Source organism: Pseudorca crassidens, chromosome 3 (genome assembly GCF_039906515.1).
Source record: "Pseudorca crassidens isolate mPseCra1 chromosome 3, mPseCra1.hap1, whole genome shotgun sequence".
NCBI classification, from domain to species: domain Eukaryota; kingdom Metazoa; phylum Chordata; class Mammalia; order Artiodactyla; family Delphinidae; genus Pseudorca; species Pseudorca crassidens.
The window spans coordinates 72,444,107-72,472,106 of record NC_090298.1 but is presented as its reverse complement, the minus strand read 5'-3'; the positions used below and the strand labels follow the sequence as shown (position 1 = coordinate 72,472,106).

At 36.1% G+C, this 28,000-nt stretch overlaps 1 protein-coding gene and 1 long non-coding RNA gene across 3 annotated transcripts in view; one reads left to right on the top strand and one right to left on the bottom strand.

Moving 5' to 3' along the window:
- LOC137221481 (uncharacterized) lies at positions 1–25,693 on the bottom strand. Its single transcript, XR_010942028.1, has 3 exons — positions 25,571–25,693; positions 3,039–3,197; positions 1–749 (listed from the first exon to the last, which is right to left on the bottom strand). It is a non-coding gene; the product is annotated as an uncharacterized lncRNA (long non-coding RNA).
- CETN3 (centrin 3) overlaps positions 25,571–28,000 on the top strand; it is a 15,898-nt gene continuing 13,468 nt past the window's right edge. Inside the window, exons 1-2 of one of the 2 annotated variants that reach the window (XM_067731208.1) lie at positions 25,571–25,710; positions 27,535–27,670. In XM_067731208.1, coding sequence (XP_067587309.1) covers positions 25,694–25,710; positions 27,535–27,670 — 153 coding nt within the window. In that variant the 5' untranslated portion in view covers positions 25,571–25,693. Of the gene's footprint in view, positions 25,711–25,731; positions 25,800–27,534; positions 27,671–28,000 lie in introns of those variants that run through there. The other variant, XM_067731209.1, reaches the window with a different exon arrangement.

The window sequence follows — 28,000 nt, the reverse complement described above, 5'->3', positions numbered from 1 at the left end:
AGTTGGTATAATTAGATATAATTACAAAGCTACTTGCCAGTAAAAGACTTGAAAAAAGATGTTTTAAAAAACTATGCTTTATGCATCTTCTATAATTCATTTCAATTCTTGCTTATTTAACATTTACAAGGTACATAGTACTGAACTATATGTTGTACTATGGGAATAGACAAATGAATACACAAATAGAGAATATTGGGAGTGTGTTCTATATTATCAAGCTACGTAGAAATTCTGGTAAGGTATTGGGAAAAATGAGACAATGGGAAAGGAGAAAAAAGGTAATTGAACCATTGATCAATGAATCAAGGAGAAATACATTTGTTTTTAGGTGATTTGTTTCCATTGAACTATTTAGGTTATTTCAAGTTTTTAGAAATATCTGACCATTAAATAGACAATAAGATGTACTAAATTTTAAATATTTAAATGATATTTCTTATGGCAAAAACTGCAAAAATTACAACCTTTAAATGTAAGCCTAGCAGTCATCATGATATTTTTAACAGAAATGTATTGTGTTGAGAGAATTACAAAGGAAATGCCAAGGAAGACACAGTTTGACGCTGAGGTTCTATTTCATGTCTCTTCAACAACACTTTAATTTAACCTCAGAATCAAAACTATAAAAAGTACTTGAGAATCAACTGTAAGAATCACCATGGAGACCACACCGTGTTCTCAGGTCACATTAATGAGGTCTCTCCATTCTGCCAAAGACGAGTTCCTTGCATCTGGCAGTGCTGCATCTAGTAGACAGAAAATTGTGTGGTTGCAAGTATAACAAATACACACTCAAATCAGCATCAGTAAAGAGGGGATTTATCAAAGGGATAAAACTGGCCATTTGAAAAACATTTGAAGAATAAAATACAGTTGGGTCACCTGGAAAGTGGAAAAAGACTATTATAAACCCAACAACTTCCTTTCACCTCCCTCAGAGTGTTATGGACTCTGTTTGTCTCTGTTTACTTGTGGCATCTCTGCTCCCCCATAAATTATCTTGTTCTTAGCTTTTATTTGTTGTCCTTTCTCATGTTTTGCCCTGACCTTTCAGTTCAAGCATTTAGCATCTTCTGACTCATTGGCTCAGTATCTGTATTCAAAAGTCCGAGAAAAAGAATCTGATTTGTTTAGTTTAGGTCAGGTGTCTCCAGGTGGAGCAACAGGGTGTGGAGGCCTTAGTATATGGCCTTACAGGGGCTGTGACCAGTTAAAATACACATCATCTACAGTTTTGTGAAACCCTTAAGGGGTAAAGAGGCCGATGGCGATAGTATATTTCCAGCTCCATTTTGGAATCTTACCATTAATTCATTCATGCTTTTCTTCCCCACTGAGTTTAAGAAATTAAGATAATACACACACACACACACAGTCTAAATTATCGAACAGCTGACAAAAAATTAAGGTTGTTATTTTGATCCTTCTGTTTGACTTGTTATTTGAATGAAAACTCAATGAGGAAATATTTATTGATTCCCTTCAGTGAGCTCAGCACTGGACAATTTGGGGTGGGAGAGGTGAGGAGGACAATAAGTGATAAAAGTGGTCTTTGACGTCCTAGGTTTTTCTAAGTTATGAAAAGTCTAAACCCTTAAAGGACCCTCCATTTCTGGTAATTACCAATGGGCTCATAGGTGTGTAGTCTACACAAACTTATTGTTGACTTGCTCATCCGTGACGCTCAATTCTTGCCACTACTTCTGCAATCATACTCTCACTTCTCAGAACTTGCCCCTTCAACAGCCTTCACATGAGAGAAGGATTCTAGAAAATTCCCTTAGGCAAATTATGGGGGAGGAAGGGAAGACACATGATGTTTATTTATTTATTTACTTTGGTTAAGTGGCCAGCATCATTAAAAAAAAAAAAATCAGGGGAATTCAAATAACAATATGGTTTTCTTGTTTCTCTTGAAAAATCTGAAAATCTGGCCTTTGGGGATCTGTATTTTCATACAGCTGGACCCACATAGTAGTCTCCCTCTTTAGATGGGGCATGAGCTTCCCAATTTGTCATCGTTCCCCTACTGTGTCCTGTACTATATCCAGCCTGCTTGACTCATTTTACTTAAATGCCCTGCCCTTGTAGGCATTTGTGTTTGAAAATCTTGATCTTTCTTAGTTCATGAAATTTACTGTATTCTTTTATTTTTTTCCAAATCTAACTTCTGGAGAAATTGTGACACATCTCCAGATTTGAGAATATTTTGTGGTGCCACATTACACTCAAAATTGTGAGCCAAGTCAGAGACAAGTAATTTCTATTCTTTTACTTCAGGGACAATTCTTTGCTTACCTCCTCTGACATCTACTTCCAGAGCTAAGGAAATCCATTGTCTGCTTAATTTATTACAAAACTTAATGACAGTATGCCTGATTTAATCATTGGTCCTGGTCACCATCTGTGCAGGGAATCTAGTGCAAAAAGTGCCTCCTTGTGGTTTGCCCTAAGATTGCAGCACATGGAATAAGGCTCTTTCTGCAACCGTATTGCTCATCCCAACAACATAATTATTTTAAAAAGTAGTAATGTTAGGAAAAACTGTCCACTACTTGGAAATAGGCAAAAGAATTAATTGAGTTTAGCAGACCTTCTGGGGATTATCTGATTATATAACGTTGTGCATCTTTGATTGACTTTCTACTGAGGAGGCTATTTTACATCTCAATATCATAGAAATTAACTTGTACAAAACTAATCATAAAGCAAATAATGCTTGTGCATACCAAGGAAAATTAATTAATTTTGTGTCAGAGATACAAAATTTATTTCTGCCTCATAGGAAAGATTACCACAAACATTAAATTTTATTGCCTTATTGGTAATTAACCAGTTTTGCATCTATTAGCAAGTTCTTTTCAGCATGCCTGATTGAGTGTGTATGCATGTATGTTTTTGAAATTTTATTTTAAACTGATTCTCCCATTACTATTAAGTTGAATAAAATCTTTCATATGTGTTCATTTTATATATACATAAAAGTAAAAATATATTTTTTTCTTTTTGAACATAATACTTTAGCAATTAAATACCTGCTGTTTTGGGCTTCCCTGGTGGCGCAGTGGTTGGGAGTCTGCCTGCCGATGCAGGCGACACAGGTTCATGCCCCGGTCCGGGAAGATCCCACATGGCGCGGAGCGGCTGGGCCCGTGAGCCATGGCCGCTGAGCCTGTGCGTCCGGAGCCTGTGCTCTGCAACGGGAGAAGCCACAACAGTGAGAGGCCTGCGTACCGCAAAAAAAACCCAAAAAAACAAAAAACCCTGATATTTTGATTATTGTATTTCAATAGCTCCAAGTGAAAAAGAAACTCAGACAGGTTGCTAAATATGTAAAACTAAATTATACAAAAATTAGTTGTAGTGATAATTTTAGGTACAGAATATTTTAGGTATAGTGACTATAGTTTTGGCACTCAGTATGTAAACTTTTCTGTGGTAAAGGAATCTCCTCCACAAAGGAGTATTTTTTAATCCATAAAGGGGAAAGAGAAATTGGCTGTATTTTTTAATCCATAAAGGGGAAAGAGAAATTTTAGAAATAGTGAAATCAGATGAGAAAGCAAAAAAATTAGTGGTAAGAATGAAGACAGATTCAAGACCACTGTTTCAGCTGTCTTTCTGTACAGAGTATCCTTACAGGCCTAAAATCTTGGAAGTTTGTGTGCTCCAAAGTGAAGCCAAACTTCAAAGTGAGTTTTCACCTCAGTGACCCAGGGACACCTCCGATTATTAAGGAAGGACGTTAATTTACTACCCAAATACAATAGAGTCCTCTTTAACTGGACTGGAGTTTTCTCCTCTGTATATTTCTTTCCTTAGAATTGAACAATAGCAATTTGGTAGCTGAGGTCAGAGCTTTAAAAAAATATGATAACTGAGTGTTTTCTTCAAGAGATGTTTGTCTAGTGGATTCATAAAGAAACAAAGATATTGCCATCTAGTGGTTTAATTGAAAAAAATTCAGTAAAAATTTTTCTCATGAAGGTTCACATTAATAGTTTCTTTATGTGGCCCTAAGTTAAAACAACAACAAAAAACTTGCTTTTAGAAAGCAACTATTAATATACTTTTAAAAATTACTGTTTCAGATTTTGTCACTCTTTTTTTTCATGTTATAATCCCTAATTATTAAGCTCTGTAGAATATGAATTAGAGCAGGCAAAGATGTTTTCATAATTTGAAGAAAATATTAATAAAAGAAAATGTTCCACTGAATAAATTGTCAGATGTTACACAAACCACAAACCAATGTTAAACCAAATCATAAAATCAAATTAATGATAAAATTAATAGTTCAAATCAAATTTTAAAAAGGAACTATATAAAGTAAATAGGTGTACATTACATACAATTATAAGAGCGTGTTCTCTAAAGTATGGTCTAAAGCTAGGCTCTTATAACAGGAGCCTTTGCTTTTATTAAATAGCTTCATTACAGCAAATTGGCTACAAAAGAGTATTCCATTAAATAAATATTATTTTACCATTCATTTTGATTATAAGAAATGTATTTCTATAAAAAGCTCTCCAACCCCCAAACTTTGACATTTAAACATAAAAAATTATACTTAAAAGTCCAGCAAAATTTCATTTAGAGGTAAACAGAAAATTCACAGATATTATCATTTATTTTCTGCATTGGTATAAATTTTTACACTCCTGTGTAAAACAGAATTACTCTGTTGTACTATAGAACTATTTCATTTCTTTTTTTAATTTTTTAATTTTTAAAAATATTTATTTATTTATTTGGCTGTGTTGGGTCTTCGTTGCTGTGCATGGGCTTTCTCTAGTTGCGGTGAGCCAGGGCTACTTTTCGTTGCTGTGCTTGGGCTTCTCATTGCAGTGGCTTCTCTTGCTGAGGAGCATGGGCTCTAGGTGTACAGGCTTCCGTAGTTGTGGCTTGCAGGCTCTAGAGCGCAGGCTCAGTAGTTGTGGTGCATGGGCGTAGTTGCTCCACGGCATGTGGGATCTTCCCGAACCAGGGCTCGAACCCGTGTCCCCTGCATTGGCAGGCTGATTCTTAACCACTGTGACATCAGGGAAGTCCCAAGAACTATTTCATTTCTAATAGCAGCATGAGAGACAATAGCTCCTGCAGATATTCTGACTGCATCTGGCTATGATAGGGATTTTTCCAGGTTCCCCTTGGATTTTCAGATCATCATGTACCCAGGTTTCTTCAAAGGGAAATTTTTAAATAAAAATTTCTGAGTACTCTGATGCCACTTTTAAAGCAAACTTTATACTCTGGGAACCATAATGTTTACATTGAACTTAGCAGAGCCTTCTCGTCCTTGGTCAGGAAAGTATCATGATGGAATCCATCCAGCCTGGGACAAACAAGAGAAAAGATGTCTTTTCATGGCATCTTCTAGGGTACATAAAAATCTAAAGGAGAGACACAGAAACTAGACAGAGGGACAGATAGAATCCATTTATGATCCCTGTGTGAAATGATGAAACCTTCTATTCCAAAAATGGTTCAGGGGCACAGATTGCCATATAACCCTTGAGTAGTGTTTAGAAGAAAGGAGAAGTTTATTATATACAGTGAATAAACAACAAGGTCCTACTGTATAGCACAGGGAACTATATTCAATATCCTATGATAAACCATAATGGAAAAGAATATAAAAATAAATGTATATATATGTATACTGAATCACTTTGCTGTACAGCAGAAATTAACATTGTAAATCAACTATACTTCAAGGAAAAAATATATATAAAAGAAAGATGACTGACAGTAGATGGTAAAAACAAACAAACAAAAAGAAGGAGAAGGAAGTAGTATTACTGTGTATACTCCTTCTCATCCTGCAGGCCCCCAACCGACCCACACACAATTTTTGTCAGGGTTCAGGTAACTACAGATCCTGTTGTGGTTCTAATGGAAAAAAGCACAAACTCAAGGTTTGGAGAAAGATTTGATTCTGGCATCTAGTAAGAAGGCTACATGCAGGAACGAAGCCATGTGAGCACACACAAGCCAAAGCTGAGTGACCACATTCCTAATCCTTGACTACATTTCCAATTTTGCTGTCATGGAGCTATTTAATAAAAGCAAAGGATCCTGGTAGATTAAGTATGTAATCTACATTTATATCTACTAAAAGCAAAAGAAAAAAATTAGACAATGTATTTTCTTTAGGTACGTTAAGTTACCAGGCAAGTCAATCAAGGCAAAATATTATAGAACTGCTAAACTTCAAGTGCTATTTGTAAAGTGTGTTGACAGTCTCTGCTGAAACAGGTCACACTATTTGTCTAGAAGAAATAAAACATGTGTCTGTCAGTTTGTAGAAATGTCAGCCTTTTCTCTGTCTATATAATATGTAGATCTATTTGTTATAGGGGATAGTTTCTTCTTCAAGATCTTATTAAAAATATAGAGCCTTGCCCCTCCTCTCTCAAATACTACTGAGTTAGAATCTATGAGATTGGGGCCATATCTATTTTTAACAAGCTCTCCAGGTCTTTATGATACATCTTACTTTGAGAACTATTCTTCTAGACACCATTAACAAAACCAATAAGACTAAATACTTTCCATGGAAAAGGTTTAAAGGCAATCAAGGGTGAAAAAGTGGAACAACAGGTCAAATTTAATAGCCACTTAGCTGGAGGACTGGCAGATCACCAGTGAGATTCCCACTTTATAATACCATTGGTACAGGGAATAATTTTTTAATGAGTCATATTACCATAGAGGGCAACCTGATAAAATCTCTGTGAAAGAATGGAAATTCTCAAAATGTAAACAGTAGTATTTATTAAGCCAGGAGTTGCTTATTGAGTACCAACTACATGCCAGGTGCTATAAATAGGCACTAGAATTACAGAGAAAAATGTTTTCCCTTAAGAAGCACTTAGTATAATAAATTGACTCCTAGACTTCAGTAGGAATAAAAATCACCCTGGGTACTTGTTAAGAATACAGATGCTCAGTATCTGATTATGAAGCACATTGGTCTAATTAGTAAGTAAGAAAGTAAACAGACATTTATAATACACGTGGTAAGTTTTAAGAGATATACAAAAATGTTATTGGATCACTGATCTAGATCAAGAGGGAAGGGTAAATGTCAGGGATAGGCTTTTATAAAAAGATCCCAACTTGAATTCCTGAATAAAAACTAGTAGTTTTCTAGATGAAGAAAGGTGGTGAAGAGCATGAAAAATGGCATTGAATTATGAGAAAGTGTGGCATATATGAGGAACCAAGGAAAGTTTCTTACATCTGGAATTTAGGAGTTAAGAGTGAGGCACAGGGGAAATGTGATTGGAGAAGTAAGCAGGACTAGATCATGAAGAGTCTTGTATCCTAAGCTGAAAAGTTTTATTTTCACCCACAAATAAGTGGTGAATCATTGAAGTAGAAGGTAACTCCCTCTGAATTGGGTTTTAGAAGAAGCATTCTCATAGTCCTGAATGAAGGGGTTGAGTGGGGTAGTGGTGGGGAAAGAAAGGGAGCCTGGCAGGAAGGCCAGTTAGAAGGTTACCTGATAATTCAAGCAAGAAATGTGAAATGCCTGCTTTAAGGAGTGTTGCTGGGAGCGGAACATGTTAAAGTGATTAGATTGATGGAATGAGAGGAAGGTAGAGTGAAGGATGACTTCTAGGTTTTGTTTTGAGTCCATTCATCTCATCTCCTTGGTAAGAGTGCTTCTTCTTTTTAATTGGGAAGACTTTCCCTTTGGAATCTTAGTATTTTGTACTTTAAGTAACTAATGTCATTTGCTAGGGCTGGTTATGTTCCAAATGCTACCATGACAAACACATTATCTCCCTACAGAAGATGCTGTCAATGCCCTTCCCATATCCTCTCAGCCCCCTCCAGAGGTTCTGTAGTCTTCACTGACAGTTCCTGGAAAAATCCAAAGCTTCTTACTTCAAGCCCTGAACCTTTCTCTGTGAGGGCTTTCTCTGACCCTGGAGTGTGCCTGACCTGTGCTCAGGGTAAGCCAGAAGTGTATAACAGTTAATACCCCAGGGGCAACCCTCAATCAGTGGGGAATAGAGGTCATGGTCCTTCCAAGTTTCCTAGCCCATTAGTGGAGGATTCCCCAGCAGGATTCCCTTCCTTGTCTCACTTTATCACACCCTCACCATGTTTCCTGGGATCACCTCCCAAATAAACTACTCGAACCCAAATCCTCGTCTAAGAGATCGCTCTGGAGGAAACCCAAACCAAGGTATTCAATTCTCAACGAACTCAATGAGAGTGGTAGAAATTATTCTTATCACTGTTTTATATATGTGCAATCTAATGCTTGGAGAAGTTAAATAAATTGTTCTTATCACTTAGCTGGTAAATGCTAGAGCCTGGATTCAAATCCAAAGCCTGTGATCTTAATACTATGCTATACTGCCAGTCTCAAATTCCAAGATGTAAACCAGGCATCACTAACTTGGAGTGAAAGCCAGAGGCAGCCTGTCAGTCTCTTTTGAGCAATATTGAGACTGATTACTATTTTCAGATTCTGGTCCTTATTATTATAAAGGTTGAGCCTGAGACTTGGCTGCCAGCATATGTTTCCTCTTTTCATGTCCACTTTAGAAGGTTGAAAATTCATTATGTAGTTTCTTCCTCTTACTGAGAATAGTAGTCATGTAGAATTTAGAAGTTGAGCTGATCCCTTTGGAATGAGGTAAATATAATAATGTAATGGCAGAAAGTGGTATGATACATCAACTATTCTTAACCCTTCGTTCTTCTTTCAGATTCCCCTAGCACTTTCATGGTTTAATTCCTGGTTAAAAATTTGAAGTGGAAGTGAATGATGAAAGGAAAAGGCAGCTGCTACTTGAGGTCATTAAAAATAATATATCCAGAACTCAACTCATATTTTCCTCTCCTTGCCTATAATGAAAATAACTCACGTTGAAGGGAAGTATGGAGGAAGAATATCAAAAATCGGAAGATCTAATTTCAGATCCTTCACCAATTAAGCAAATGTGACATTAAGCAAATCACCTAGCTTTTCAAAATCTTGGTTGTTATCTGTGGAAAGAAGGGCTTCAAGTACAGATTACCTGTGAGTTCCTTTCTAGTATTAACATTTCTGTGATTCCATCCAATCCTGATGGAATACTAGAGTTACTGGAATGAAGAAGTCTCAGCTTTAAATATACTAGTCTGCCATCCTAGTCCCTCCACCTGTTTTGTACTTTCCTAAATTCATGCATTTTTCCTTTGATTTTCCTTCCATCTGAAATGCTTTTGACTCTCTTATAAAATTTCAACCCAACTTTAAAATTCTTTGCCTTAATGATTGTAGAAATTATTGTGCCCTCCTCTGGATCATCAAGCATTTATTATTATACCACTCATTCATATGGCACTTTACATTTATAGCACAAGAAAACTCTGCAAGAGACATTACAATAGGCATACAGTACAGGATTAATGGCTAAACGAGTGGTTTGGACTGTAGTTCTCAACATGTGGTGGACAAATCACATTGTTTCTATGACTATATTCCTTTCTCTCTCACTGATCAGACCCACACTAGTGTGTCATAACACTCCAAGTTGAGTATAATTAGTATATAAATGAACTCAAATAATTATACAGGCCATAATGACAAAGTGAAGCAGTTCATTTGCAATAAAACGAGTGAAGGGGATTCCGGCATAAAAGAGCTCAAGTCCCACAGAAACGGGGCAGCAGTACCTTGGCTGTGAGCGGGGGCAGCATCTGTAATGCTAAATCTTCGATTCTTTAAGACAAGCTAGAAATTGCAAATTTTTGTTCCTTGTTCCTGGTTTGTAAATATTCGTAGCAAAATCAAACATTTTAAACATACCTTCTGTAGGTCTTATTAAGCTAGTAGGTGGTCTCTGGTCATCTCTTCCTTAGCCCATTACTTCCTCACTCTGGCTTTTCCAGTGAGATTACTCACCCAGAAGTTACCAGTTACCAGCTTTGTGACCCAAGAAAAATAACTTAACATGTCCTAGCATTAATTTTGTGTGTGTGTGTATGGCACTGACCTCACAGGATGTATGAGCAGTAAATGAGAAAACACCTGTAAGTCATAGCACACAGAAATAAGCATTCCATGAATGTTTGTTCCTACTATGCTTGAATCATGCTACAGTCTGGCTTCCTCCATCAACACGGTATAGCCATCTCTGTCAGTGCACAATCTCCCCCCTTTACCTGCCAAGTTTTAACTCTTTTGAATAAGGTCCTTCTCAAGTTGTGTGTAAGTTTTTTGATGGTAAAGACTATCCTTGCTCTTCCCCCACACTTAAAAAATCTTTTTATTCTAGAAAATTTCAGTCATATACAAATGTAGAAAAATAGTACTATAATCAACCCCTGAGTTGATTATCCTCACAATTTTCAACATGTGGCCAATTTTGTTTCATCCACACCCTCATCAAATCCCTACTCTCCTACCCTACACACATACTGGATTATTTTGAAGCCAACTGTAGACATCACATCATCTCATTTGTAAATACTTCAAAATTTATACAGTGTCCTAAGGAATGTATGAAAAACAGTGGTCTTGTGGGAAGATTCTTAGTGATGATAGGGAGGGGAAGGGCAAGCAAGAAGGGACGGTCTCATAATAGAGTCAGGTTAAAGGAAGAAATTCTTTCTCCAATTATCAGGTAAACCTATGTATATAAGTAGTTTTCTTTCTACCTTATAGTTCTCTTACTTAGGAGAAAATTTCAAAATACATTTTGCATAAATTTGATCAACAATAGAAATGCTATGACCATTTTAAATTAATCCAGTCTGGCCTCCAACAACAACCTTTCACTAAATGTGCTCTTGCTGAAGTTACCAATATTGCCAAGTCCAACTGAGTTGACCACTTCCTCCTATTTGGTTTTGAGCACAACATTTTCTCCTGGTTTTCTTTCTTTCTTATATTGACCATTCCATTTCACATGCCCAGGATTTCATCTTGAACTTTATTTTTTTTTAACACATGCTACTTTTTCTAGTTGATTTTATCTAGTTATATAGCTTTACCATTTAAATACTGATGACTCAAATTTATTCCTAGCTTTCACTTTTTTCTGAAGCATCATACACCCACACATGTGTTTATACAAAGGTTCATACATTTTAGAATAAATTTTAATGATATAAAGAATATGTTGCACAAAGCTGTAAATATTAGTAAAAATAGAAAATATTCTTTATTATAAATTCCATATAGTATATCAATTATTGTGGAATTCTCTCATTGATTTTTGTCAAAACCTTGTATCTGTATTCAAACTGTGGTTGCAACTGATAAAACAAATGTAGTTCCAATATGAATGTTCATTAATTCTTTTCATTATGTCGATAAGTAAGATAACACTAGCCAGCTCTAGTACTCCACTAATATTAGAATTCTCTCTGTTCCTGGATTATGCCAAGTTTCTTCCTTTTGCATTTACCCTTCTTCTGCTCTTTTTCAGCTCTTCACTAGACTGGCTTCTGACCCCAGTTCAAGTGTTGTAGAGAGGCTTTCCCTGACCACCCTATCCACGCAGCTTTACATACTTTACTCTCTATCTTATTGTTCTCCTTTATTTTCTTCATAGATATTTAGCAATGATCAGTTCTAAAAAAGCAAGGCATGTATCTACGTAGGTTTTTATTTATATGAATGGATGAGTCACGCTTTGAATGAAACAATTCAAGCAGTGCAAAAAAATATCCAGGAGATTTCCACTTCCCGGAAGACGGAATAGCTGTACTTTTCCAATTACAATTAAAAATACTGGGCATAACATATAAAACAAACATATGAAGATTCTGATAGGTAAAGAGAAAGCAGAGTAGCTAAGGACTTCAGGATCTAAGGAACAAACAACATGGTGAGTTGCCTGGATTTTTTTTTTTTTTTTTTACGCACATCATCCCAGAACGAATACCGGAGAAGCCGGCAACCTGAAAATGACAATGGGCGCTGACAAAGGCCCAGCAAAAGCCTGCTCCCTTGAACCAAATGACCAGAAAAGGGTAGCCTAGCAAGACAGAAAACTGTTAGAAAATAACCAATTTACCACAGAAGAAGCTATGGCCCCATCCCCACCCATGCCAGCAAAGGCCAAGTGGGGAGCTGAAACTTTATCCAATTATATCTTTATCCTCCTATAGGCTGTCCTCTCTATAGATGAAATTTGTTCAGACACCCAATCCTATAGCTCCCCCTGCTTCCTTGGACCCTCTCAAATTACTCAACCAGAGACAAGTCCTTTCTTACACTCTTTTTTTCTGAGACACCTCACAGTTCCCTCATGGTGTTTGCAGCAAAAATAAATAAATAAATAAACTCACTTGTTCAACTACAGTTATTTCTCTTAGTCTTTGGCTGAAGAGCATTGACATTGTGAAGTGGGCTTAATCTCTCTTTATTATTATTGTTATTATTATTTTAACTCAAATAATAGTATGTTATATACACTGGTTTGTACTTTCTTTTATTTCACTTAAGGATATATTTCAAACATATTTCGTATTAGTATGTACAGATCTGCCTTATTCTTTTAAACAAGTGCATAATAATTCCATGCTATGGATGTAAATTAATATATTTAACTGCCTTCTGTTCATGGACATTTAGTGTTTTTCCAATCTTTTTCTAAATGGCAATGAATAGTTTTGCACATACTTTTTGCACAAGTACATCTACAGGATAATTTCAGGGAAGTATAAATGTTAGTTCAAATGGTATGCACATTTACAATTTTGATACATATGAACTCCAAGGCTCTCCAAAGAGGTTGCCCCAAATTACGTAACTATCAACAATGCATAAGGAAGGCTTTTCCTGCTATTTTCCATAGTAAGTTTATAATTCCAGACTTAGACATTTGCAAATCTAGTAGGTGAAGATTTATATCTCAGTGTAATTTATTTGAGTGCTTAACTTATTTTTAGAAAAGCTGAGCAAGTCACATGTTTAAAAGCTATTTATATGTCTTTTTATGTGAGCTGTCTTCCATATATTTTAGGTTCTAATATAAAAACGTATTAAATGTTATATATAACAATATATAATATACTATATAACATGTAAATTTTGATCTTCTCATTTCATATGGTATTTTACATTCTATTGAATTTGACTTGAGGGTTTATTTGGAAATATAAATATATTTCCCACCCTATCATATGCAAGCTACTATTGTGTTTCTTTTATCTACATTCAGAAAGTTTTTCTTTACTTTGATATTCAGATATTGAGTTGTTCAAGCCCTAAACATAATTATTTCAGTGTTGCGTTTCTATTTTAGTTACCAGTTACCACATTTTACTCTTCAGTCAAAACACTTTTTTCTTTTAATCATTTTTTTTGTATAATAGCCCAATCCTCCCTCTCTCTCTCCCACCTCCCCTTCTTTTCCCTCTCTCTTTTTCTTTCTCTTCATATCTTAGCTGTTGCAACAGTAATCACTTTATATAACTGGATGCCCCAAGTTTGGGAGGAAAGAGAAGACTTTTATTAGGAGCATTATGATTTATTAAACTAAAAGAACCATTATTTCCCTCCTGCTCTTGATATTGTCTGCCTATAGTATGTAGGTGGTAGCTAAAAATAACTCTGTTAATCTTCTTCTCTATATTGTATTTAGTAGCATGTTTAGTGACTCATTACTAATGAGAATTCATCCAAAAAATGCAAAATCCTATGTTTCTAACTGTTGTGATAAGAACACAATTTGGGTTCAAAGACAGCCTATGAATCTACAATCATGAGTACCTAAATACAACTTACCTGGTTTTTAAGAAATGTAAAGCCAAACAAAGAAGCCATGACATTTTTTTGCTTTAAGCCAAGGCTCCCCAAAGCGGGTTACCAGACCACTGCTGGTGACTAAATATTCTGATCTGAAGAGATCTGAGATTAATAAGTCATTTTCAATTTTATGCAGTGCTTCATAGGGAAGCTTTCAATCCATCACAATAACTCAAAAGGCTAGATGGCTTACTTTGTAAGTGGAAAGCAGCCTCTTAAGGATGTATATGTTCCACTTTACTTTTATTATATTTTTGAGCATATTTTGATCTTAAGTTTTTTGTTCTTTCTAGTTAATAGTATTAAAGTCTATGTGTTTTCACTGCTAGAAGCAGGAAGTGTGGCTAATCCTAGACCTAAGTGTGACTAGCTATATTGCCCTGAGCTCTGGGCACAAGAAGTCCCTACTCAGGGCACCACACTTTGGAACCCACTCTGGCTCTTTCTCAGCTGTACTTCATACGAGGTGAGGAGTCTCAAGGGCCTAAGATATACCTGTCTGAAGAGTAGCAGAATACGCTACCTTAAAATGTGCCTCTGACAAAAAAAAGGATTTTGAGCCAAAGGCAATTATGAAGCAGCAAATGCAGAAAAGCTCTCTCTACCCACGCCCTTCAAAGGATACAAATCCTCCCTTTATTAGAGACAGACCCTTATTAGCCCAGAGGGGTAGGGGAGGAAAGTAATTTTCCCTCTACCCACCCAAAGCCCACATACCCACTTCACGACCAAGTTCCAGATACTTGGGACCACAGAATTCCCTGTGCAAATGGCTCTGAGCCTGCCTCTAGGGTTTTTGCACAAGGACCTTGCCATTGGAGTGTATAACCCTAAGCACATGGGTGGCCAAGTGGCCGCTATTTGCCAAGGGTGAGAATGAAGATTGGGCTTCCAGGCTGGCGTATCCACACATGTACACTACAGGCCCCTCACAGTGTGGGGTGGAGTTGGAAGAAGGAAGGAAAGGCTGAGTTGGTCTGGATCTTCCCACATCACCAGGATTCAGTATGAAACACTAAGGAATGAGAATTCTAACTTTGAACCTGGACTTCAGGTCATTATGAAGCTATACTTGTCAAAGGAGGATAGAACATATTTTATTTAACAGCTTGCCAGCCTGATTTATAACTTTAAAATATTTGTATGTAAGGTATTTGGAGTCTCATTTGCACCAGCCCTCACAAATGTTAAGGAAGTGCTGGGAACTAGGTTCCTTGTCCTCCACTGGGTCTTTTATCCTGACTTCAGATTATTCAATTTGTTTTTCAAACTACTCATGAAGAATGATTTTCTGAAACTGTGGTTCTTTTTTTTTAAGGGGAAACTAACATTTATTGTCTTAATGGATACTTTAGATTAATTAATTTATTTAATCTTCATAACAACTCTGTGAAGTAAATGTAATCTCCATCACAGGGATGAGGAAACTTAAAAAGTAAATAACTAGTCCTTCACAGCTAATGAAATAGCTAACTGGCTTCATCAAACCCTCCAGTCATCATTTCATCCCACCTCCTGACTTTTAGTAGATGTCCTGACTTCCTATTTTACTAAGAAGTTTGAGAACAGGTACAGTAAAAGTCCTCAAATTATCTTCCACCTCACGGTCTCTGAGTATCTTCACCCTACCTCTCTTTTTTCACTCTATCTTCTTTCCCTTTATTTAGATAATCCTCCACTTTTGACTCCAAGGCATCTAGTGTTATCAACTTTCTCTTCTCCTACCTCACGCCTATCTTTGACCTGTACCTCTCAATTGGCTTCTCCCCTGATAAAGCATTCCCTATTCTAAAGGAATTTTTAAAACTTCCTTTGACTTGTTGATATCTTTATTAATTCCTTAATCTTCTCCTCCTCTTGATAGCCGAATTTCTTCAAAGTGAAGTTAATCACTGCTTCATCATTCTTTAACCCTTTACAATCTATATTCCCTAATTCTACAAGACTTTCATCCAAAGACCCTGTGAAAAACTAATATTTTTTAATGGATAACATACCTAATAAAATGCATAAAGTACAGTAATCTTAACTGTGCAGTTAGAAGATTTTTACATATGCATACACTCTTATAACCACCATGTAAATCAAGATATAGAATATTTCCACCACTCCATAAAGTTCCTTTGTGCTTCTTTTCAGTACATACCATCGGCTACTACCTACCCAAAGGTAATACTGTTGTGATTTAGACAAACATTGATTAGTTCTGCCTGTTGTTGAACTTTATACAAATGGAATAATGTGCTACAAATTCATTTGCATGTACTCTTTTGTATATGACTTATTTCACTTAAAACAATATCCATGAATATCCGTCTTTTTGTTGACTCTATGAATAGTCCTTTATTATTTTTCTTTTATCACTGGTAGTATCCCATTGTATGACTATACCTCACTTTCTTTGTCCTTTAACCTGTTAATGGAAATTGGGGTTGTTTCCAGTTTGGAGTTATTATGAATAAAGCTGCAATAAACATTCTTGTAAAAATCTTTCTAGGGAGACATACTACTTCACTTGGGTATATACCTAGGAATGAAATTGCTGTGTCATAAGGTAAGTGAGCTTGACATTAGTAGAGACAGACAATTTTACAAAGTGGCTGCTTTATTTTACACTCATAGCAGCAGTGTTTAAGAGGTGGCCCACATCCTTGCCAGCATGTGATATTGTTAGTCTTTCAAAAAACTTTCATTTTTTAAAATGTTAGTCATTTTGGTGCATGTGTGATAATATTTATTGTGGTTTTAACTTGTATTTTCCTAAGAACTAATACTGTTGAACACCTCTTTATATGTTTATTGGCCACTTAGATACCCACTTTTGCAGAGTGCCTATTCAAATATTTTATCCAATGTTCTTATTTGGTTTTTGTAGTTTGATAATTGATTTGTAATGCTTTGTCAGATATATGTACTGTAAATGTCTTCTCCCAGTCTGTGGCTTGCCTCTTCACTTTTTTAATGGTGTCTTTGATGAGAGGAATGTAAAATTTTGATGATATCTAATTTGTCAATTTTTAATTTTATGATTAATGCTTTTTAAGTCCTATTTAAGAAATCTTATCTGCCCTAAAGTCATGGAGATATTCTCCTATATTTTCTTTTAGAAGCTTTATAATGTTTTCTTATATGTATAAGTCTATGATCCATCTCAAATCAATTTTTGTAAGAATCAGGTTCATTTCTCTTTTGTGTGACATCTGGTTGCTGCAGCACCATTCATTGCAAGATCTTTTTCTCATTGAATGATATTAGTGCCTTTGTAGTGAATCAACTGACTGTATGAGTAGGCCTACTCCACTGATACATTTGCCATTGATTAGGGCTAAAACTGAGTAAAATGTTAACTTGTAGATTTTTGTAAGTGATTTTTGTCTGGTAGAGAATGTAACACCAAAGGCTACAGTTTATTTTGACCTGTAAAACATTAACCTGCAGGACATTGTAACCTAGCAAATTTATTTCAGCACACCTTTTGTGACGACCTACGTACACTCAGTTTCTCTAATTTTTCTATAAACCAGCTTTATCATCTTGCTGGTTTCCTGATTAAAAAGTTAAATAGATCTTAGAAACATATTCATATTCATTCTACATTTGTACGATAGTCATATCTTTAAATTTTGAAAATTATACTTTGACAACACTGAGGCGTTAAATGTTATTCCAATGAGTTACGTGAACGGGGTGACTAGCGATGCCATTATCCAATGTAGAGAATACATAAGAAGTCTTTTAGGAGAAAATATTTTTGTTTTGGTATATTATTTTCCATTAAGATGGACATGCATAACATGCAAATGGAAAGACTGAGAGTAGAGGGCTAGAGGAAAAAATCTGAGAAATTTTGGAGTTGTTAGCATGTTATGTGATTATTGGAATTTAGGAGATGAGAGGGCCTAGAGATAGCATGGAAGTACTAAGGATATAATTCTGTAAAAAATAAACATTTAGGGAGTAGGTGAAGAAAAGCCATCAAAGGAAACAAGGAAGGAGTAGTAAAAAGCAGCCATGAGAGCAATTTTACGGAGTAAGTGGTCAATGTGCAGATGCAACCCAGGGGACAACTAGGATGGGAATTGAAAAGAAGCAATTGAACTTAGCAATTAAGAAGTCTTTGGTGACCTAGTAAAAGCTCTTCCAGTAGAGAGGTAAGGATGTAAGCCAGATTTGCTGTGGGTTCGGAGAAAATGAGATATGAGGAAATGGATGCTGTATAGATTGTTTCAGGAAGTTTGGCTCTAAAACCTAAATCAGATCATAATAATTCACTGCTTAAAACATGCTGATGGGTTTCCATTACACTTGAAATAAAATTCATCTCCTTATCATAATCTGTTAGGTTCTATGTGATTAGGACTCTGTTTATCAATCTGCCTTTCTATACCACTCTGCCACTCTCATTGTGCTTCAAACTTATTGAATTCTTTTTTTCCCTTGAACATGCCAATCTCGTTCCTATCTTAGGGCCTTTGTGCTATTGCCTCTTTTTGATACACTCTCCCTCCAGACCTTTGCAAGGTTTGTGCAACAGTAATGAAGGCGTCCTGGTCAGATCTCCCTTTAAAAGAACCTGCTGTGAGGATCATTAGTTAACACCTTCGAGCTGCTCTACCTTCAGATCCAATTACACTGAGACCACACTTACCCTGAGATCTAGCCAATGAGTGAGTACTGCAGGGATATCAGAGCTAGTGTTAGGCTATTTCTGCCTAACACAGGACTCCTTGAAAGGGCAATTCTTGCTTTGGGGCTCCTCATTGGCCTAAGATTTTCTCACAACTACATTTCACTCTGAAGCTCTTCCTACCTAATTTTCCTTCCTTCCTGCTCTCCTTTCCCATGTGTCACAACTGGATTGTTGTTTGAAGACTCTCTTGTCTTCTTCTTGCCACATCTTATTCTCACAGATGTTTCCTAGTCTCTGTCACACCCAATTCTATCTTTTCTTCTGGACTTTACAGGACCTGAGATAACACAGCTGGCAATCATTTTATATCTCAGTATGAATGTCACTTTCTCAGAGACCTTCCCAAATTTGTAGTACTCAACCTCTGAGTATTTAACTCACCTCGTATCTCACTCTCCTGTCTTATTTTCGTCATAGGATTTATCATTGCACTAAAAAATTTTTAAACTGCTTTAGGTATGCTATTTTAAAGTAAACTACAAATATTTTGAACATTGCACCTCTAAACATTTTAGTTTGTATCTCTAAACAAGAGAACATTTTCATAGATTGACAAAATATTATTAGAATGCCTGACAAAATAATTTGCTTGTATCATCTGTCACCCTGTCCATCTATCACCCTGTCCATATTCAAATTTTCTCAGTTGTCTACATAATGCCTTTTATAGCTGCTTTGTCCAAACCAGTATCTAATTCAGGACAAGGCATTCTATCTGGTTGTACTCTCTTCTAAGACCTTTTTGATCTAGGTCAGCCCCTTTTTTCCCATGCACTGACTTGTTGAAGAGAATAGCCATTTGTCCTGTAGAATGTTTTACTTTCTGGACTTGTCTGATTGTTACCTCATGGTGCCTTTTTTTTTTTTTTTTAAAAAGACGTTTCCTTATCTCCTATATTTCCTATAAAATGGAAGATTAAACATTATAATTTAATAAAATTGAAGTTAAACATTCTTGGCTAAAAGATGTAAGAGGTTGGGTTGGGTACTTCATATTAATTACATTAGCAGATATTTGATATCTGGTAATACTCCAAGTTGCTGATGCTAACTTAAACCATTAGATTAGACTGGTGACACCCTGTGGTAAAATTACATTTTCCCCCTTGGGACCAGAAAGTCACCTATGTGGCATTGCTTTGGAAATATATGAAGATACAATTCTCCAACACAAATCAATTTTTTTAATGCAGTTATTTTATCTTGAATTCAATGCTTTTGTCTGCTTGTTTACTTTGCTTAATGGAGTTTTTGCTGTACAGAAATGTTTCATTATCATATAGTAGAATCTGTCAATCTTTGCGTGTTGTATTAATCTTTTAGGGCTGCCATACAAAATATTGGGTTGGCCAAAAAGTTCGTTCAAGTTTTTCCATAAGATGTAGCGAAAAAACTTGAAGTTTTTGGCCAACCCTGTACAACAGACTGGGTGGCTTAAACAACAGGAATTTATTTTCTCACAGTTCTGGAGGTTGGATGTTTAAGATCCAGGTGCCAGCAGGATTGGTTTCTCTGGAGGCCTCTCTCCTGGCTTGCAAATGGCTGCCTCCTTGCTGTGTCCTTACATGATCTTTTCTCTGTGTGCACATATGCCTGGTTTCTCAACCTCTTCTCATAAGGACATCAGTCCTGTTGGATTAGGGCTCCACCCTTGTGACCTCATTTAACCTTAATTACCTCTCTAAAGAACCTACCACGAAATGTAGTTACATTGGGGGTTAGAGCTTCAATATATGCATTTTGGGGAGACACAGTTCAGCCTATAACACACTTACATAGCATCTGACTTTTGTGTCGCATTTAGGCAGGACTTCACCACTCTTAATATTATAAAAGCACTTCCTCACACTCTCTTGTAGTACTTTTTTAGACTTCATTTTTATTATTAAATCATTCATCCATTTGAAATTTATCCTGGTGTTAAGTTTGTGGTATGAATCCATCTTTATCTTTTTTCCACAAGGCTACTCAGTTCCAATACAACTTATCTAACTATTAGGGAAAAGCAATGGACTAGATGTGATTTTGCCATAGACTAGATTGGGTGTTTTAATACCAGAAAGGAAATCATAATTATAGAAATGGGACTTATTCTTATAATCAACCATGAAAAGAAAGCTATAAGATATGCCTTAGACAGAAAGCAACCGGAAGGAGAGATTGGGTAAAATATACTTGAAAGCAGTATTGGAGAACAAGAAAATAAACTTCTTTCTTGTTTGGAACATGTCAAGGTCAGATTGCATAGTAAACAGTTTTCAATTATAAAAAATAACACCTCCTTGTCCTTCATGTATTTTGCAAATATTTTTCCTACTTCATTATTTGCCTTTTAATTTTTTAATCTTTGTATTTTGGGGGTTTTATTGGTTTTATTATCATAACTTGTCTTTTACACATATATTTTTTCTATCTATTGCTTGCAATCCATTCAATTTTTCTTCTTGAAAACATTCTAGGTGTCCATCTATTTATTTTAGACTAATTGCCTTCTAAGCCTTTTGTATCTCACCTTTTCTCTTTTCATTGAATTATGAAACATACTAGTTTTCTCTTGCTGCCATAAAAGATTACTACAAATTCAATGGCTTAAAACAACACCCACTCACTATGTCTCAGTTTTATAGGTCAGAAGTCTAGGTACAGTGTGGTTCAACTCAGTTATCTGCTAGGGTCTCACAAGGCCTAAATCAAGGTGTCAGAAGTGATGTGCTCCCTTCTGAAGGTTCTGAGGATGAATCTGCTTCCAAGCTTAATCAGGTTGCTGCCAGGATTCAGTTTCATGCTTTTGTAGGACTGAGGTCCCTGTTTCCTTGCTGGTTGTTGGCTGGAGGTTGTCTCAACTTCTAGAAGCTGCCCACATTCCTTGACTCATAACATCATTTTTTCTTTTTAAAGCCAACAATGGTGGATTGAGTCCTTCTCATTATGCACATCTCTCTGACCTCTTCTGCCTCAATATGGAGAAAGTTCCCTGCTTTTTAGGGCTCATTAGATTAGACTGAGCCTACTGGAGAATCTCCCGATCTTAAGGTCAGTAACCTTAATTACACCTGCAAAGTTCCTTTTGCCATGTAATATAACATATTCACAAATTTCAGGAATTAGGGCATGGACATTTTTGGTGAGCCATTCTACCTCCCACACTAGGTTATAATTCTTGTCTTTTATGTCTATCTTATTTTTTTATTTCACTCATTTTTATGGAGTATACCTCTCAGAGCATAAATGATGACTGAATTTTCTGAAATCTTTATTATGTTCTCACATTTGATTTTTGTCTTGACAGGGAATAGAATCCTAAATTCAAATAATTTCCCCTTACAATTTTGACGGTATTGTCATCTATCTAATGTTTCTGATAAGAAATCTAATGCTAATTCAATTATTATTCTTTTATAGGAGATCAGATTCTTGTCTCTGAAAGCTTTTAGGCCTTTTTCTTTTCTTTTTGATTTATGAAATGTCTTGTTGATGTGGCTAGGTGTGGTTTCTTTACCATTTATTTTGTTCAGCGCTAGGAATATCTATCAATCTGGAGACTTGTGCTACTCTTCAGTACCTTGAAATTTTTCTTCAAGTATTTATTACTTTGATAGTTTTCTGCCTCTTCTCCAGTTGTTGCTCCCTCTTTCTGGAATTCCTATTAATCATATGATGGACCTATTGAATTAATCCTCCACATTTTTTCAATTTTTCCATGTTTTTGTCTGAATGCTATATGTTCTGAAATATTTCCTCAATTAAACCATCTCACCATTGTATTAAAATTTTAATTTCTGCAATCATATTTATTTTCAAGTCTTTTCTTACTGTCAGGATGTTCCTTTTTCAAAGTATCCCATCCTCCAATACAGTATTTTCTTGACCACCTCTTAGAAAGCTTAATATTATTAATTTATTATGAATTTCTTTTGGTTCCTAAGCTCAGTCTTCCTAGATAGCTGTTTGTTTTCCGTATTTTTATCTTTCATGCCATTGATTTTCTTCCTATCTCTGATGGTTTTTGATTTTTCATTAATTTTTTTAAGAGTGAGGTTCTAGACAGAGGTGAAGAGAAAGAATAATGAGGAGGGGAATCTGGAGAAACTGAAGTACAGTGGTTTCCTAAAGAGCTTCTAAATTTACATTTTGTATTTAGCCCTCTTCTCATTTCCACCCTCTACTGTATAACTCTAATCCTAGGGTCTCTCTGGGACTCTGCCAGTCAGATCAACTCTCTCTGAACCTTTAGTCATCTCCTGCAAATTCTGAGATGCCACTTTGATGATCTGTGTCATTTGTTAACAGGCTTCCATGTCTCTTTAGATCTTTCAAATATTTTTCGAAATATCTTGTCTGCTGATGGTTTTTCTCCAGGTCACTTCAGTATTAGAAATTAATTTCTCAACTATTGTTTCATTAAGCTTTCAGGAGGAAGACTAAACAAATACTAATGCTACTATCTTCTTAAATCAGGAGTTTTATCTACTTTTGGCTCTGGCTCTGGACCTATCATTCTGATTACCATATTCTATTTTCCCAAATTATTTGCCCACAAAACCCATTCTCCACGAAATGACCGTAAACATCTCACAAAATTCTAGTGTTTCAGAGACCAGGTGTGAAAAACACTAACATTTTATTAGGTACATTACTTGTCATGTTAAAAAAAAAAGTATCTTTTATACTTGGTTTATTAATATGTATTTTGTTAGGAATGGGTATTGAGTATTTTCCAGTGTTTTTTTGACATTTGAGGTGATCACCTTAACCTAGAATTATGATAAATTAGTTATGATTAATTATTACAGATTTACATTTTGAACTATATATTTTAAAAATAAACACTACTTGGTTATAGTGAAATGTTCCTTAAGACAATGCCAAATTCATTTTGTCACTATCTAGGACTTTTGCACATATGTTCACTAATGAATATCAAATATGAGGCCAACACATACAATGGTGAGCAACATGCACACACTCTCATCATGGAGCATGCATTCAGTACTTTAAATGCTTTTTAAGATGCTAAGCGTTGTGCTAGTTTCAAAAATTAAGCTAAGAAGCTCTCCATCATGCTTTGGATTTAAAGCACAAGAATTAGCTCTTTAAGAATTTTTAAAACTCACCCATACATCTGAGTAGGCTGGATGCCTTTTTATTTTGTGATACAGAACTTTGGCATCATTTTTAAGTCCTGTCTATAGCTATTAACCTAAATCAGTTTTCTACCTTTTTTGAGTCCTTATCTTTGTTTTCCTTGAAAAGTGACTATTTCATTTTGGTATTAATATTTATTGGCAGAATGAAGTTGTATAAAGTATTTTAATAATTTTTAAACCTCCCTTTTAAACTACCAACTTTATTAGTGACAATATTCCCTTACCTGTTACACTTCTCTGTCAATTTTATTGGTATTGCCAAAAACCAGTTTATTATTGGATTATGAGACTATCTTACCAATTTACTATTTTAACACTTTTCTTTTTTTTTTTTTTTTTTTTTTGCATTATGCGGGCCTCTCACTGTTGTGGCCTCTCCCATTGCGGAGCACAGGCCCCGGACGCGCAGGCTCAGCGGCTATGGTTCACGGGCCCAGCTGCTCCACAGGATGTGGGATATTTCCGGACCGGGACTCGAACCTGCGTCCCCTGCATCGGCAGGCAGACTCTCAACCACTGCGCCACCAGGGAAGCCCTAACAATTTTCTTTTTAAAACCTGTTTTCTAATTCTTTTGTTGTCATTTTATCTTTAGTAATTTCTTCTTCCTAATTTCAATTAATTTTGTTCTTCATTTCTAAAATATTCAAATAAATGTTTGGTTTATTTTCATTTGTATTTAATAATAATTTTCTTCTATAGCTTGGTCTCTATCTTACAATTTTAATACATAATTTTTTCATTGTCATTATGTTCAAGTATGTAATTGCAATTCTACTCTCCTTTTAGACTCAAAGGTGATTTACAAAGACACTTTGAAGTTTTCTACTTTTGTTTTTTCGGGGGGCTATCCTGTAAATATTAATTTTTATTTAGCTTTATTCCATCATACCATCTTTACTTAACCAAATTTAGCTCATCCTTCTAGGCCTAACATATATGTCATCTCCTTCAAGAAGTCTTTCTTCCACCCTGCTGTGTTCTCTCCCTTCTCTAAATCTGTACATGTATCCCTTTATATTTATACCACAGGGTTTATATATCTTCCTCCTTCCCCGGCTCGACACCTACCCTCAGGCAATTTCATTCCTTTATGAGATTTTCAGTTTAGCTCAGTACTTTGTGAGTTTTCACAGCAAGATTCCATTCAGTGCAACAAATATTTATTGAGCATCTAGGAATAGCGTTAAATGAAAGGTATAATCCTGGCCTTCAAGATTAGTAGGAGAGATGAACAGGTAAAGATATTAAATACCCAAGTGAGCTTCAAGAGACTTGGTTAGGTAAGTGAAGGTAACATCATGTGTATAAGTAGCTTACAGACCTTGAAAATAAGGACAAAAACGTTCAAAGGAGGAAGAGGGGAGCAAACGGCCCTTTAGGTACAGCTCCACCGTAAATTGCCTAATAATTCAACCCAGTGCTTATCAAAGTATAATCCATAGCACCTGCCTCAGAATCACTTGGCATTTGTAAGGAAAAAAAAAACTTAAGATTCACACCTACTAGAATCAAAATGAGGGATATTTAAATCTGCGTTTTAAACAAACTCCCCATGTACTTAAACCATCCAAAAATGTAGAACACAAGGCAGTCAAATTTCGCAGACCTCTTTCGTAAGCCTCTCCCTCCTTCTAGCCAGAGGACAGCCTGCGGCGTCTCTCTTCCCTTCCCGCCCCGTCTCCGGACACTGGCCCACAAGCCGCAGGCCTTCTCTCCTGAGGCCTAGCTCAGCCACCGTCCGACCGAAGAGCCAAACAGACACTCAAATCCTCGATTCGCAAAGGATTAGAGAGAAAAAGCAATAGGCCAATCTAAAGGGCCGGAGGCGTAACGGGGCAGGCCGGCAGGGAGATCTCTTTGATTGACGCGAAATTCTCCCAATGAGAGCAGAGGACTAGTGACGCTTTCGCCTCAATGGGCAGGACATTAGCGATTTCAACCAATCCAGCTCAGACACGTCTACCTTGTGGGAGGTGCTTGAGGCCGCGGAGGTCGTTGGTGTCTGTTGAACGGCTCGTGGAAGTCGTGCTGCCTTGGGTAGGGGTTAAAATCGTTCTCGAGAGGAACGTCTCTGTCCGAAGAGAACATGAGTTTAGCTCTGAGGTCGGTAATGAGCTGGCGGCAATGCTCTCCACACCCCGCCGCGGGCCCCAGGGCGGCTGTGTGTGGAAGGGAGGCAGCTTGGGGCCGAGGCGAGGAAGGGAATGCAGTTTGGGACGAGAAGAGAGATCTTTGGCCAACCTTCCCGGGCCCGGACCCCTCATCCTGGAGGCTCTGGTGAGCTCCGCACACTTCTGCTGAGGTGGTCATTTCTGTCAAGGCGTTGGGCTTTGGACCGCCAAAAAGCTGGGCTGTCTTAGTCTCGAGGAGGCAGTAAAATATCGCGAGGTTTCTATGCGCGGTGTTTGCGGGAAACCAGGCCTTGGAGCGTCTCTTATTTCAGTTCCTTGTCAGCGGCTTCCAGCTCGCAGACCTCCTGCTAACATACTTACCCATAAATTTTGGAAATAACACAAAACCCGCTCCTCGCTTTTCTCCTGTGGCCATGCTTTACGGTATAATCGGAGACACATTTTAGTGATTATAGTTGGTAATCTCTTAGTTTCCTAAATGTCTTCAGCTTCTTTACCTTTCCTTCAGTTCCAACCTCTAACGCACTTTTTGTTGCCTCCGCCTCCAACCCCAGCTAGAAGTTTTACCTTAAAAATGTCTATGTAGTTACGTCACACTAAAAAGGTACCGAGTTCTAATAAGGGATAATCGTGGTATCCTTGGATGGGGTCAGCTGTTGGTGGGTTGCGAACTTGTCCCTTCAGAATCTTGGGAAGAAAATGACCCCCGGGAGTTGCAAGTTTGTGTGAAGTCAGGTCTCTTGTGAAAGAACTTCCTCAGCTTTATCATACCTCTTTTGGTCATTTTTAGTCGTCTCTTGCCTTTTTGGGGGTAGTTTTCAGAGAACAATACAACTTCAAATGCAAATAAATAAACTCCACTGGGTTTTACATTTTTTAAATTTATAGAATTCTTCCGTTACCAAACTTGTTCTTATACAAGTTTTGTAGCCCCATTTGAAGATTTGGAACACTTAGATCGGCACCTCTTAAGGAACACATTTCTGGCTTTTACAGTAAATTACTTTCTTAAAGTTTTTTCAGAGTTTATGAGAAATTAAGTCTAGATGTATATGTTAAGTGAGATTTACAAGACTATTGACTCTTCACATTATTATATAGAATTAGCACAAATATTATGTACTTTTTTTGGTGTTTAGTATTCATGGTATGCTTAGGTTCATTATTTTGGCTGATTTGTTAATATTAATGGGAGAAATTACAAAGAAGTGCCAAACTGTTAAAAATGTGTAATCTAAAACCATTTTTAACCCAGAATGCCAAAATAGTAAGTTAATTGATGAATTAGATGTTTTTTACAATGATTTTGATAATTATAAGCACTATAAAAGTAAACCTAATCTATAGTGATCATCAGTTGTGAATTGAATTCTTTTTTTTTTTAACAGTCTATATTGTAGAATGATGGGAATATGGTTGCTTTGTTTTTTGTTGGGGTTTCTGGCATAAAACTAGTGTTTCTTATTCACAGTTCTTGTTTCTTCCACAGTAATATTAGTGGGAATAAATACAAAGCTAGGAAGAGGGAAAGCTAGGTCCTCATTTCTTTTAATAACCTGTAACACTTTTCAGTTTAGGAAGTACACATTTATAGCAGCCTAGACTATAAAATGAGTAGGGCTTTGACTCACGTAGGGAAAATTTCTTTATATTTTTACAAAATACTTCCTTTTTCGAAATCTAGAAAATTATTCATTGGCTAATTTTTATTGCATTTTTGGTATTTTATTATTTAGAAGCCTAGGAGAATAGGATTAAAGTGGACTAAATAGACTTTTTTCTTATCATTTCATAGAAATGAGCTTGTAGTAGACAAAACAAAGAGGAAAAAAAGAAGAGAACTCTCTGAAGAACAGAAACAAGAAATTAAAGATGCTTTTGAACTTTTTGACACAGACAAAGATGAAGCAATAGATTATCATGAATTAAAGGTAATATACTTAAAATATATCTTTTTCTGTTAAAATGATTTGCATTTTTGACAGTTGATTAAAAATATATTTTTAAATGTTTTAATTAAACTGGTTTTGGAAATATGAAACCATTTTAAACATTTACCGTTAAGTGCTATAATAAAATTGAATAGTACTCAAAACATATCTTTTTAGAAACTCCTTTTCACGTGGTAAAATGAATAATATTTTAACTGTAAAAATATATTCCTATGGAGGGGCTTATTTTCTACTCACATACTTAAAAAATTTGAAACTATAGGTTTTAAACAGTTCTAACTATATTCCTCTTCCCACTGTGTTTTGTTT